Here is a 13,788-nt window from a genome sequence, read left to right on the forward strand (position 1 = left end):
ATAAATACATAAATACATAATATATATATATATTTTTTTTTTCTTACGTTCACTGTGATCTATTGGTTCTTCGAACTCCACCTCCACATCTGTTTCAATAATTGTACAAGCGAATGCAGGTTTTAAATCCTAATAAGAAAAATAAAATATACATTATTTTACATTCATATGGTTAATACTTGTTAATCAATATATATATATATATATATATTACAACTTCTCTAGATATATATTTATTCAAGTGTTTTATGTTGAACATACCACTATTTTAATTTCATAAGTTTTTCCCAAATAATGAATTACAATATTATCTCCAATAGTTAATGTAGCATAATTTCTTAAAGCGGTTTCAAGACTACAAAATAAAATAAATAAAAATACAAATCATAATATTATATAAAATAATTAGACATACTTATAAGTTATATATTTTATATATTTATTATTAATAACATACACAGCCCTATGATTAGATAATTCCATAAAATCTTTAGAACATGGCTTGAGCTTTACAAATGTCCCTTTAGGTAAACTAACACTTGTAACCCTTACAATATCACCTTCCTTTAAATTTAATTGTTGCATCATCTGTAATATAATATGTTAAAAAAAAATAATAATAATAAAATAAAAAGAAATCATTTATTTAATTGAGAAATAAAAAAGAAGATATATATATTTAAAATATACATACATATATTATACGTATTCTTTTTTGTTACCCAATATGGCATGTGGCAGGTACCTTCATCAGAAATAAATTCCAAAACCCCACTATGTGTTCTTTTATCCTATAAAGAAGAAGAAAATAAAATAAGGAAATATACATGTATGTATAAATATACATATATATATATATATATATGTAAATATTTTAACAAATTCATTTGTACCGTGTATGGATTCGACACTTCAAATAACATGGGCCAGGATATGTGTCTTCTTGCCAAAGCATTTAAGGCCGTCTGCGGAAGTATAACTACATAAAAATAAAATATATAAATATAAATATAAATATAAATATATATATATATATATATATATATATATATATATATATATATACTGAAAAACACTCCTAAATTATTTTATCTTTCAATTTATTTATGTAAAAGGTACATATATTTATATAATGTTAATTACTTTTATTTCCATTTTCCATATCATCTTTCCCTATAAATGATACAGGATAACATGTATATTCTTCTTGGAATGGTTCAGATACATTCAAAAAATCCCTTGGCCATAAATTATTAAAATTACTAAATCCCCACTGAAACGAAAAAACATATATATAAATAAGTAATTAAGACAATGATATTCATGTATGTTTAATAACATGGAAAAAAAAACAAACAAAACAAAACAAAACATAACATAATAAAACAAAAGAAAACAAAAACAAATTTTTATTAGTACCATTCTTTATGGAAGTGTAAAAAAAGAAATACTTTTTTTTTTCATAAATTTCAAATATATTATTCGGATAATATATATAAAAAAAAATATATATATATATATATTTGCCTTTTAATAATTATAACAAATATATGTATAAATATATATATATATATATATAATAAATAAAATAAAGATTTGATTCCGATAATTCTTTTGAATATTAAATAAATGTGGAAAAGAATTATTATATTTATATTTTAATGTATATATTATTTCATTATGTATATAATAAATACATTTTTTTGTACATTTTTAATTCTTATTTATATAATGCAATTTTAATTATGTTATATTTTTTTTTTTTTAATAAAAATACATGTTATAATTCTTCTTACATTTCATATATTTATAGATTTAATTATATATATATATATATATATATATTTACTTTTGTTATTTTTATATTAAAAAAAAGGTATTCATTAGTTCATAAAAAAAAAAAGAAAAAAAACATGAATATATATTATTTAAATGGAATGTGGAAATAAAATAACAGAAAGAAGGAAATTTTATACATTATATATTATGAATATTTATATATATAGAAAAAAGAAAATATTATCTGATAAATTTATATAATATGGAATATAAAATAATATTTTTTATCATATAATATAAATATATAATAAACTTTAATATTATAAAAAGAATAATAATAATAATAATTATTATTATAACAAATGTATTATAAATTATATTTTCATAATGTTTGCATAAAACACTATTCCCGTTTGTGAGCTTAAAAATGAGTAATCTAATTTATTTCATTTATATATTAAAATATGGGATATTGTAAAGTAAAAATAAATTATAAATACAAAATAATGATTTTCATTTATTAATATATATATATATATATATATATATATATATATAATATCATATAGATTAAAATAACAATAGTGACAAATAAAAATGCCGTTATATAATCATGTTTAAAAATATTTAAAATAATATACAAATATATATATATATGTATAGAATAATTTTTATTTTAAAATCATAGGAAAAAGAAAAGAAAAAAAAAAAATTATAATAAAAGTAAAATATGAGAAAATATTAATCATATTTATACATACATATATATATATATATATATATATATACATTATGTATGCGTAATTTTAATGTGGTGTATAAATTTTTTACGTTTTACTGTTTGACTATGTTGTGATGAGAAAAGTCTATTACGACCTTTGAGAAATGATCAATAAAATCATTCAATAGATTTGGTATATCAATTTTAATTTTATCGATATTTAGAAATAACCCACCATGAATATAAGTACTATAAAAGTTAGAGATAGTTAAATTACTTAAAACATTAGAATTCATTTTATGAAATTTACTAGTAAAACGATTAAAAGTAAGAATAAAAAATTCGACTTCAAAGTCATATAAATTTAACTGAAATGTAGTAGTTTGAGATTTTTCCATATGTTGTATAAATATTGTTTTTAATAGTTCCTTTAATGATAAAATAAAAACATTTGATGGTACATTATTAATAGTAATATGTGGTACAATATCTTTTCTTAAGGAATAATCATTTGGTATAAATTTAGAGTGCATATATATATTAACTTGAAAATTATTTTGACTCAGATCAATAACTGGAGGATATGGGCTTAAATATAAATCTGGTAAAGCATTAATATAGTCAATATTATCACTGTTAATAATAAAATCACTATCATTATTATTATTATTATTATTATTATGTGAAATATCGTTGGTGATATCAATTTTCCTTATTTTTAATAGTATGCTAGATTTAGAAAAACTTATCACAATGTTGTGCACATCGGCAATAGACAAATTTGGTGATATGTCATGTGTTTCATTATATATCTCATAGGTTAATTTGTAATATGTAGAAATTTGATTATATGTTAATCCTAGTATATGACATCTTGTTTTTGATAAGTCATTTAAGAATGTTGCTACTGTCATATCTCTATATACATTTTTGATTGTAATAAATGTATTATCATGATTATATAAAATTAAATCTACAAAATTTTGTTCATGAAGATTTTGAAATGAATGTATTTGTGTTATATCAAAAGAATTATCTCCTAATGTAAAACCTTTGTATTTATCAAATGTACTATCATAATGTAAATCAAAATATATACTAAATCCATATGACAATAAACATTGAATATGTGCAACACTATTTTTTAATTTTTTTTTATAAGTATTACATTTTTTATCAATATGAGTTAATTCAAATAATTTATATAAATATGGAGAAATATTTATATGATATAAAATATTTTGTAAAAACATTTTCTCATTTATTTCAAAATCTACATAAGGTAATATTAAACTATTATTCATATTATCACGAGTAACTATTGAATTTGCCATGAATCCTAATATACCATTTTTCCAAAATATACTTGAATTATTTAAAGAAGAAAGAAAGTCATTACATTCTTCCATGTCAACATCATTTTCTACATTTTCACATGCAATATTTAATTCATTATTAATTAAATTTTGTATTGTATCTAAGGATTTTTTTTTTCCCTTATTTTTTATTCTTAATATAAATTTTATAGCACCCCTCATAGCTATTAAATTTTTATTATATATGTCCTTATTTTCTGATTTTCTTATATCATTTGTATTATATATTATATCTTCATCAGTGCCCTTATCATACAAACTTCCATATAATTTCAAATAATTTTTTCCTATGACATGAAAAAAATTATATTGTAACATGGTCAACATTGTTTCTGGACTTAGATAATTGGGAAACCCATGAAAAGTAGTTTCATTATTAGCAAATCCATTTATACTACTATAGAAAGTTATATAATTTGTTTGATAATTTATGATTGCCGGGAGGTATATCATTCTGGATGTCAGATAATCGTGTATACTATTATCATGAGAACAAAATATGAATGTTATAATATTTTGTTCCTCACATAAGTAATCTTTTAACACTTTATTATCTATCCTATCAATATTATCACAATTATTAATATTATTAATACTGTTAATATTGTTAATATTATTAATACTGTTCATATTATTAATATTGTTCATATTATTAATACTGTTCATATTATTAATACTATTAATATTATTACTATTGTTCTTTATGTCATTATTGACAATATTAATTTTTTCTTTCTTTCCTACAAAATTCCTAAAAAGTTCCCCCCATTTATATATTTTGTTCGTTATACAACCAAATATTTTATACAACAATTCCTCCATTTTTATATTTACATTCAAATTCTTTACACGTATTATTTTTTGAATGCTTGGAAATATTATATTAACATCAATATGTATCAATTCATCCACATTATTCATATAATAAATATTATTATATGCTTCTTTTTTCTTATAATTATTTCCATCATTTTGTATATGTAAGAACTTATTCAAATTTAATTCCATATGACCTAATATATTATAAAAATTTTCATATGTTTCTACTGTAGATATATAATAAACATTTTTTAATTGTATATGATAAGATATAGAAGGTATTAATGATAATTGTTTCTTTTCATGAAATATATATATTGAATCACATAAAGGATAAACACATATACATGTTATATCTCTTATAAAAGAAACAACCTCATGATTATCTGTTAAATAATGTAATAAATATGTTAATAATTCATCTTCTTTTATATTTATAGGTATATATTTTAAACTAACATTTTTAAAAATATTACCTTTCTTAACATATATCGGAATGTCTTTTTTAACAAAAGAGTTTTCTTTTATATCTATAATGGTATTATATAAAATTAAATCAATTATATTATTATATTTTAATATATCATCTGATGGATATACTATAAAAGGGGTATATATAAACAAATAATTAATTGCATATTCTATATTCATATCTTTTGGTATATCGATATAATTATCATTATGTATTATTTTTAATTGTAAATCATTCAACATACTTATATTAGTATCTTCAATTATTTTATTTTTTACATATCTTAAAACATCTCCAACAGTATAATTTTTTGGAATATTACAAATTCGTGAACTGCCAAAAAGGTTTCTTTCATATAAACCAGCATTATATTCAAAGCATATTATGGACATATCTATTTTTTTATTTTCATAGTCGTCTGTATATATTTTCTTACTTAATTCTTTTAATACTATAAAACGGTTTTCATTATCATTATGAAGACTATTTACAAATTTGTTTATATTACCCTCCACATCTGCATTTGCATCTAAATAGACATTTGCATCTAAATCTACATCTACATCTGCGTGTGAATCTACATCTACATTTTTCATTTCTTTTGCGTTAATTTCCTCATTAAATATATCATTCTCCAAATTATTATCAGCTTCATTAAAATTTATATCAATGTGTAAGGTGCAAAGATCTCCAGATTTACATATCTGAAATATTTCGCTGACTGTTTTTCCATGTCTTATAATATCATTTCCATCATTTAGTATATATTTTTCACTACCTTTAATAATATAAAAGAGAACAAATTTGTATATCCACTTTCTTTGATATCCTATGGAATACCTTAAAAATTCGGTTATATACATATTATAAGGTATATTCAGAACAGTGATGACAAATTTTTTCTTACCAAAACTAAAATTATTATTATTTATATTATTATTATTTATATTATTATTATTTATATTATTATTATTTATATTATTATTATTTATATTATTATTATTTACATAATTATTATTTACATTATTATTATGCATATTATTAATATCATTGTTTATTAAAATGTTTAGTGTCAAAATTTCAAATTTTTCACCCACACTATGTATATCAATTTTTTCAGATTTAAAATCATATTTTTTATGAACAATATTCTGAAGTAAATTATCTAAAGGATTAAATAAGGGATTATGAACTAAATAAAATTTGGATTCATTCAACTGAAATACTTCTTCTTCTTCATTTAATTTTTTTATAAAAAGAACATTTTGTTCTTCCAACATGTTTTTATTTTTATTCTTTACTATATATGTATTATACAATTTTTCGTTTAGTAATAAAAATTCATCAATTAATTTCGTTATATTAATATGATTTGATTTTATTAATAAAAAGTTTATTATATCTTTATTCGTTATATTTAAGGGTACATTATAGATTGTTAAAGGTTCATATTTATTACCATCAAAAACATAAACTGTTATTGTATAACCACTAAGAGATATATTATTATAATCTATATAATTTTTATTTAATATTTCTCTTAATACATTATCATATAATTGTATTTCTTTTAATTCTTCTTTTGATATATTATTTACATTAGATCCTAATTCAGTTGTATTATCTAAATCAATATATTTTTCTTGAACCCTTCTTTTTTTATTATTTATTAAAATAAATGTTTTGAGTTGTGCAATATCTCCATTATTTATATAATCTTTAATATTTGTTATTTCTTTTTTATTTAAATGTAGTGAGAATTTCATTTTTTCTTCATTTGGTAACTTTTTCCATCTACAAAAATTATCAGACAAAATAGTTTTTAACAACATATCTGTAGATATATTTTCAGGTACATTAATTATATGAGTCATTTTATTTTCATTTTTATAATTCACATAAAAACTTAAGCACGTTGTTGGGTTCTTAACATCGATAACAGAAGGTAATGCTTCTAAATTGAATGTAAGATATTCATTAAACCTCTCATTGTTTTGTATTCCATGTAAGTGTTGTGGGTATGCTTTAATTAACAGAATCTTATAATAAGTTTGTTTCATATCACCATAATTATTATTACTATTGATATTATTATCATTATTATAATTGTCATTATAATTATCATTATTATTATCATTATTATTATTATTATTATTATCATTAGCACTATTTTTTTCTTTTCCTTTTTTTTTCGGTTTCTTCTTCTTTTCAAATACTCTCAACATCTCCTCAACAGTATACCCAGGAGTGGATAAAAAATAATAATCTACATTTTTATCTTTTATTTTGTCTTTATTTTTAGGTACTAACATAAATAAATTATATAATTTCTCCTTATCCTCTATAGGTATATTAAATGAACCTCTCATTATAATATTAATAAGTTTCCATACTAATAAATCTAAAGGTACATTTTTAATTAACACTTTTTTTGAACTATTTTCTAAATATATTTCAATATCTTTCTCATTTTTTGTAGATTTTTTTATGTCTAACCACAGATTTTCATTAAACCGTTTCCCACATAATTGATGTATCTCACCCATTACAGATTCTAACAATTTGCTAGAGTTAAATTTAATTTTATAAAAGGTGCTTAACATATTTAGCACATATATGAAGGATATATTTCTTTTTTGTTCTTTTTTTTTATCATTTATATCATTTTCTTCATAAATATATACATCAGAATCCTCTACATGTTCCCAGTTCCTCACTTCTGGGACGACATTTATTGTTGTATGTCTTTTATTGTAAGTAAAAAAAAATTCATCTAATAATGAATTAGATAAAAACGTATTTGTATATTGTAATAAAATATATTTTAAATTATTTGGAGTAATGTATATAGGTATGTTATATATAGTATATGGTTGGAAAATATAATCTATATATATATCTAACTTTTTAATATACATATTATTATCTCTAAAATCGATTATAATATTAGATAATAATTCATAATAATTTTTAGTTAACAAGTTATTATCAATCAATATAGTAAAAATATCTTCATAATTAATTTTTAAACCAAAAACTAAAAGATTATCTAACACCATTTCCCATTGTCTTCCTCTTATTGTATATATTTTTATATCATTTATTGTACTTAAATTAAATGATATTAATGATTCGTTCAATATATTCTTCATAGATTTACATAATTCATATACCGTTAAATTTTCGGGTACATTCATTAATGTAATTTTATCTTGAAAAAAATTAGAATGTTCATCTATATATAATAATGGGAATTCCAAATGTATATATTTAGAGTCTATCAAATCTATTGTATGTGGTAATTTAATATTTGATAAATTATCAACATCTTGACATTCTTCATTCATTTTATTTTTTATTAATAAATATTCGTTCTCTCTACTTTTAAATTCTTTTATTACTTCATATAATGTAACATCTTTATCAAAGTTTAACAAAATAATATTATTAGTATATATATTTAATGAATAATAATTAAAACAATAACATATACTCATTACACACATTCCTTTTTTATAAGATTGGGTATTAATAAAAGTGGAAGGTATATGTATCAGTTTATTCATTATATCATTTATAAATAAATTTAAAGTATATCCTTTTAATATAGGGGCATTTTCTATATTAATGCGTTTAAAAGGATTATCTATATATATAACAAAGGAATTATATAAATTCCCTTCATCATAAATATGTTCATCTTCATAAATGCTTATTTCTTCACTTAGATATTCAATATTTTCATCATTTTCTGGATCATTTAAAATAAGTGATTTCTTATTATCATAATTGAAAAAATAGTAATTTTTATCATTCGAGGTAGTTGTATTGTCGTTTGGTTTGTTACTTTCTGCATCGTTAAAAAGGGACAATTCATGATTATAATAAGAATGATTATTATTATGACTGTTATTATTATTATTATTATTGTTTTTGTTGTTGTTTTTGATTATATTATTGTGCTTGATATTTGACAGGGTAATTCTTGTTGTGTCATTTTCTGTCTTATTCCTTTCCTGTGTATCGACATTTCCTTTTTGTTGACAATCATTATCTCTAGAATCTGTTGTCACGCCTTTTTCATCATCTCCATCTTTATATAATTTAAACAAATAATCAAAACTTTTAGGTATTATATCTATATCTTCTGCATATACAGGTGCAATAATAATTTTCATGTCTAACATTTTACTATAGTTATATAAATCTTGTACATTTTTAATATGTTCTGGTATTTTCTGACATTTGTTAGGATCATATAATTCTGCTTCATTTCGTACTAAAAAGAAATTAAAATTATCAATAGATTTATTAGTTATATTACATATTCCTAATATACTCATTTTAAGCATATCTAAATCACTATTTACATCAGATGTAACATATATAATATTTTTAGAAATTTTCATATTTTCCATATAATATATTGGCATATTATGTACGCTAAAATATTTATCTAAATATTTATCAACAGTTTCAATGACTGCATTTATTCCTTCACCACCATTAATATTTATAGATTCAGATATATTATTATCTATATTATTTATAATGGAATTATTTGTATAAGTGCAATTGTTTTCTATATTTCGTTTTTCATTTTTTCGAATTGTTATTTCGATAATCTCATCACCTATATTAGTTTTATCATTTTTATTGATAGTTACAAGATTGTTTTTATCACTGATCATATTTATATCTTCTTTGGATAAGAGATCTTTATATTTCAGTAAAAATTTTAATATATTTAAATTGTATTTAATTCTATTTTTATTACTACTGTCGATAGTATTATTATGTATAATATTACAATCTATATTAGTTGTAATAGTATCATTTTTTTGTATATCTACATGTTCAAAAGAATCATTATCTCTTTTGTTATTATTATCACAACTATTACTATTACTATTATTATTATTATTATTATTATTATTATTATTATTATTGTTATTATTATTATTATTATTATTATTATCATTATTATTATCATTATTATTATCATTATCATTATCATTATCATCATTATCATCATTATTGTTTCTGTTGTTTTTTGTGTTGTCACATTTTTTTTTTTTTTCATCATGTGTGCCAATTTTTTCTTTTATCACAATTGTATTTTCTCTTGTCGTTGTTGTTTTGGATTCACTATTTGTAGTATTCGTTTTACTATTTTCAGTACTCCACTCAATATTTGTTATATCCATTTCATGTAAATACTTATTTATGATTTTGTTTTTTCGTCGTGATCCATCATTATTGGAATTTTCTTTTTCTTCCCTTATTTCCCTGATAATATCTTCCAGAAGTATATATGTTTTATCTGGGCTGATAAAATAAATTTTCATATTAATAAGATCAAAAACAGAATATTTAAACATATTAATTGATGTAGCATAATGTAATTTAACCTTACCAAAATCTATATCAAATCCTTGTATTTCGGAATTTTGTACAATTGGAAACATGTGAACTAATGATTCTTTAATTTGATAATTTATATCTTTGAATGTTTTTTCAAACAAGTTTTTAAATAAATAAAGTATCTTTTCTTTATTGTATGTAATATCAATTTTGTTAGTTTTTAAATAAGAATTAATAATTGTTTTTCTTTTAGTAAAAAATCCAGTTTTGTAAATAAATCTAAGATCAAAAAGAAAATAATTTCTTTCTTCACCATCATCATCATCATTATTATTATTATTATTATTATTATCATTTTCACATTCATCTTCATATTCATTTACCCTTTTATTTCGACTTTCTATATCATGTGAACATTTTTTATCTATATTATCTTCTTTTTTATGAACTGTACTATAATATACATTTTTATAACATTCTCTATTATTTACATTTTTTATAGATTCTTCAAATGTATGATAACGATAATCTTTACATGCCTCAATCGAATCATAATATTCCTTTTCATTTATCTCATTAATATATTCTATAGATTCCTTATCTAATAAATCATTTTCTTCATTTCTATCATTCATATTCAAATCTTCACCTTCTATTTTAATATTAATAGTATCAAAGGAACTACTGTTTAAATAAACTATTTTGTCTTTATCATATAAAATTTTTTCATAATTATCATCTTCATTATTTATATTTATCTTCTTATTAGTAATTGTATTATAACACATTACATCCTCTTCATCATAATATGGACAATTTTCATAATGACCTCTATTTATATCATCCCCTATAATAGGAAAAATAGAAATCGATTGTCCCGAAAACATATCACTAGATCCATTACCCACGGGACATTTTAATTTATACCTATTGGAACATTTTTTATTAGGTCTTTCTTTATGATTCTTCTTTAAAATAGGTTCATCATTATTTGAGTAAACTAACAGATTATTATCGTTCTCAAAATTATTATAACCATCAATATTTTTATTTCCATATACATCTATAATACTACTAAAATGTGGCATCATGTTTAATTTTTTAGGCACATCATTTGTTTTTTCCCCTAATCCTTTTGAATGTATTAAATTACAGAAACAATTATTAGTTATATAACTAGAGGGGACACATAAAAGACATGTGTCGTTATAATTAAAGGTGATATACTTCTCATATATAGGACATTTTCTATTTACGTTTTTTTCATACTGAGAACAAGATAAACAATGCATACTACCATTAGGATGATATATATGAATTAATGGTATAGAATAAAAACAACAATTACATTTATTTTGAATATGCTCAGATATGTTATATAATTCTGAATTCTCTACAGGAAGAGGTTGTTGATGTATAATTTCTTTAATTGTTGGTTTTTCTCTTGAAACGTCTTTAATAATAATAATTTTTTTTAAAATATTGTCATTATGTGTAAATGTTTTTATTACATCATTTTCTTTAAAACTATTATTATAAAGCGTTTGCTTAGAAATATCACATTTTTTTTCATTATTTTTTTTTTTTAAAAAGATATGATATATACGATTTATATTCTTCACATTGTCATCTTTTTTTTTATTTCCATTTTCACTTTCTATTTTTGTACATGCATCAACTGTTTCATTTGAAATAATATTATTATTATCACTTTTTGTTGATGAATTCACATTTTCCTTTATATCATTGGACAATTTTTTTTTTTTTATAGGTATATTAATAACCTTTTTAGTTCTTTTCGAAGAAATTTTTATAACATTATTGTTGTTACTCTTTAATATATATTCTTCTTTATTTTTTATATTTTCCTTATTTTCAATTTTGTTTGATACGTAGGTAATAATTTCATTTCCTTCCATATCCTCTTTTTTAAAAATATCATTGTTAGGCTTTGCTTCTGGCATTTTACTAGGATGAATATATAAGTAAAATTTTTTTTTTATTTCATTAAATTCATCTCTTATTAAATAAAATATTTCATTCATTGAATCCTGATAATAAGTTATTATTTTTTTTCTATATTCATCAATTCTACTTTTTATATCCAAATCAAGTAATGGTTTATATAAACCTATAGACTTGTTTAATTGTAAAGGTGATATATTTGATACATTCGAAGATATGACATTGTCACAAAAAATTTCATTCATAATATTTATAGATGATGGATGTTTTATTTCTTTTATACTTGTATCAGATATATTTAAATTTCTAGGGGTACTTATAATTAACATATCACTTGATATACTACATAATTTATAATTTTTTTCTAAATATTGATTTCTTAATATAATATCTTGGTTAACTCTTTTAGAATTCACCATGTCCCTTTTATTTAAAGAATTTTGTAATTTTAATAAAAAACCATTTTTTGTTAAATCATTTTTATTTATTTCTTTGTAATCATCAAGAATAATATAATTTGTTCTTAAAAGATCGTTAATATCAATTAATAATTTAGCTATCTTTACTTTTTTTATATTATCATTACAATCAACATTCTTTTTTTCTATCAATGCTAAAGTTCTTAATAAATCTTCCTTAGTAATATATTCTTTGTTTTCTATCTTTGTATATAAACTCTCATCGACATCATATAAAATATTTTTATTTTCTCCATGTATTAAATATTTAAGAACATGAAATAAATTATCATTTTCTGGTAAATTATATATCACCTGCTTATCAATATGCTTAGTAGTATTGTTAAAATAATTATGGTTATTACTTTTACTCTTTCCATTTTTTTTATTACAAACAATTTTTCTGTCAAAGAAATATAACGAAACAACCAAATATAGAACACTTAATTTCATCTTTTATTCTAAAGATACATAAATTCGTTTTATTAATTAATAAACAAAGTTTTCCTTATTCTTATTAGCTAATATTGAAAAAATGAAATTGTGTATAAAAAAAAAATAAATATATACATAGAAACATATATATATGTAGAATACAACCAATATGTGTATACACACATAAATATAAATATATATATATATATATATTTATATATATGCATATATTTATTTATTTTATTTATTTTTTTTTTTTTGTGCTTGTTTTAAAAATTTTCCTTTTAGAAATTTATTCAGTTCTGTTCTAAATAAAACATTATAATTCATCAATAATAACTTTTTTACTTAAATATAAAAAAAAGGACGATAGACAAACAAAAATAAAATAATATAAAA

The 13,788-nt window shown here is 20.1% G+C and overlaps 2 protein-coding genes across 2 annotated transcripts in view; both read right to left on the reverse strand.

Annotated features, from left to right (window-relative positions):
• The window catches only part of PF3D7_1418000 (ubiquitin fusion degradation protein 1, putative), a gene marked incomplete at both ends in the record, with an annotated part of 2,063 nt that extends 641 nt beyond the window's left edge, over positions 1-1,422 (reverse strand). The window contains 7 exons of the mRNA XM_001348315.2: positions 48-129; positions 262-355; positions 458-588; positions 723-791; positions 894-979; positions 1,144-1,273; positions 1,420-1,422. Coding sequence (XP_001348351.2) covers positions 48-129; positions 262-355; positions 458-588; positions 723-791; positions 894-979; positions 1,144-1,273; positions 1,420-1,422 — 595 coding nt within the window. The remainder of the gene's footprint in view (positions 1-47; positions 130-261; positions 356-457; positions 589-722; positions 792-893; positions 980-1,143; positions 1,274-1,419) is intronic.
• A 1,191-nt stretch (positions 1,423-2,613) lies between these two features.
• Positions 2,614-13,407, reverse strand: PF3D7_1418100 (liver specific protein 1, putative; the record flags this gene model as incomplete). The annotated part of the gene is made up of 1 exon (XM_001348316.1): positions 2,614-13,407. The coding sequence occupies one exon, from the start codon at positions 13,405-13,407 to the stop codon at positions 2,614-2,616; it is 10,794 nt and encodes a 3,597-aa protein (XP_001348352.1).
• Between the last annotated feature and the right edge of the window lie 381 nt (positions 13,408-13,788).

Source organism: Plasmodium falciparum (assembly GCF_000002765.6).
Source record: "Plasmodium falciparum 3D7 genome assembly, chromosome: 14".
In the NCBI taxonomy this organism is placed as follows: Eukaryota; Apicomplexa; class Aconoidasida; order Haemosporida; family Plasmodiidae; genus Plasmodium; species Plasmodium falciparum.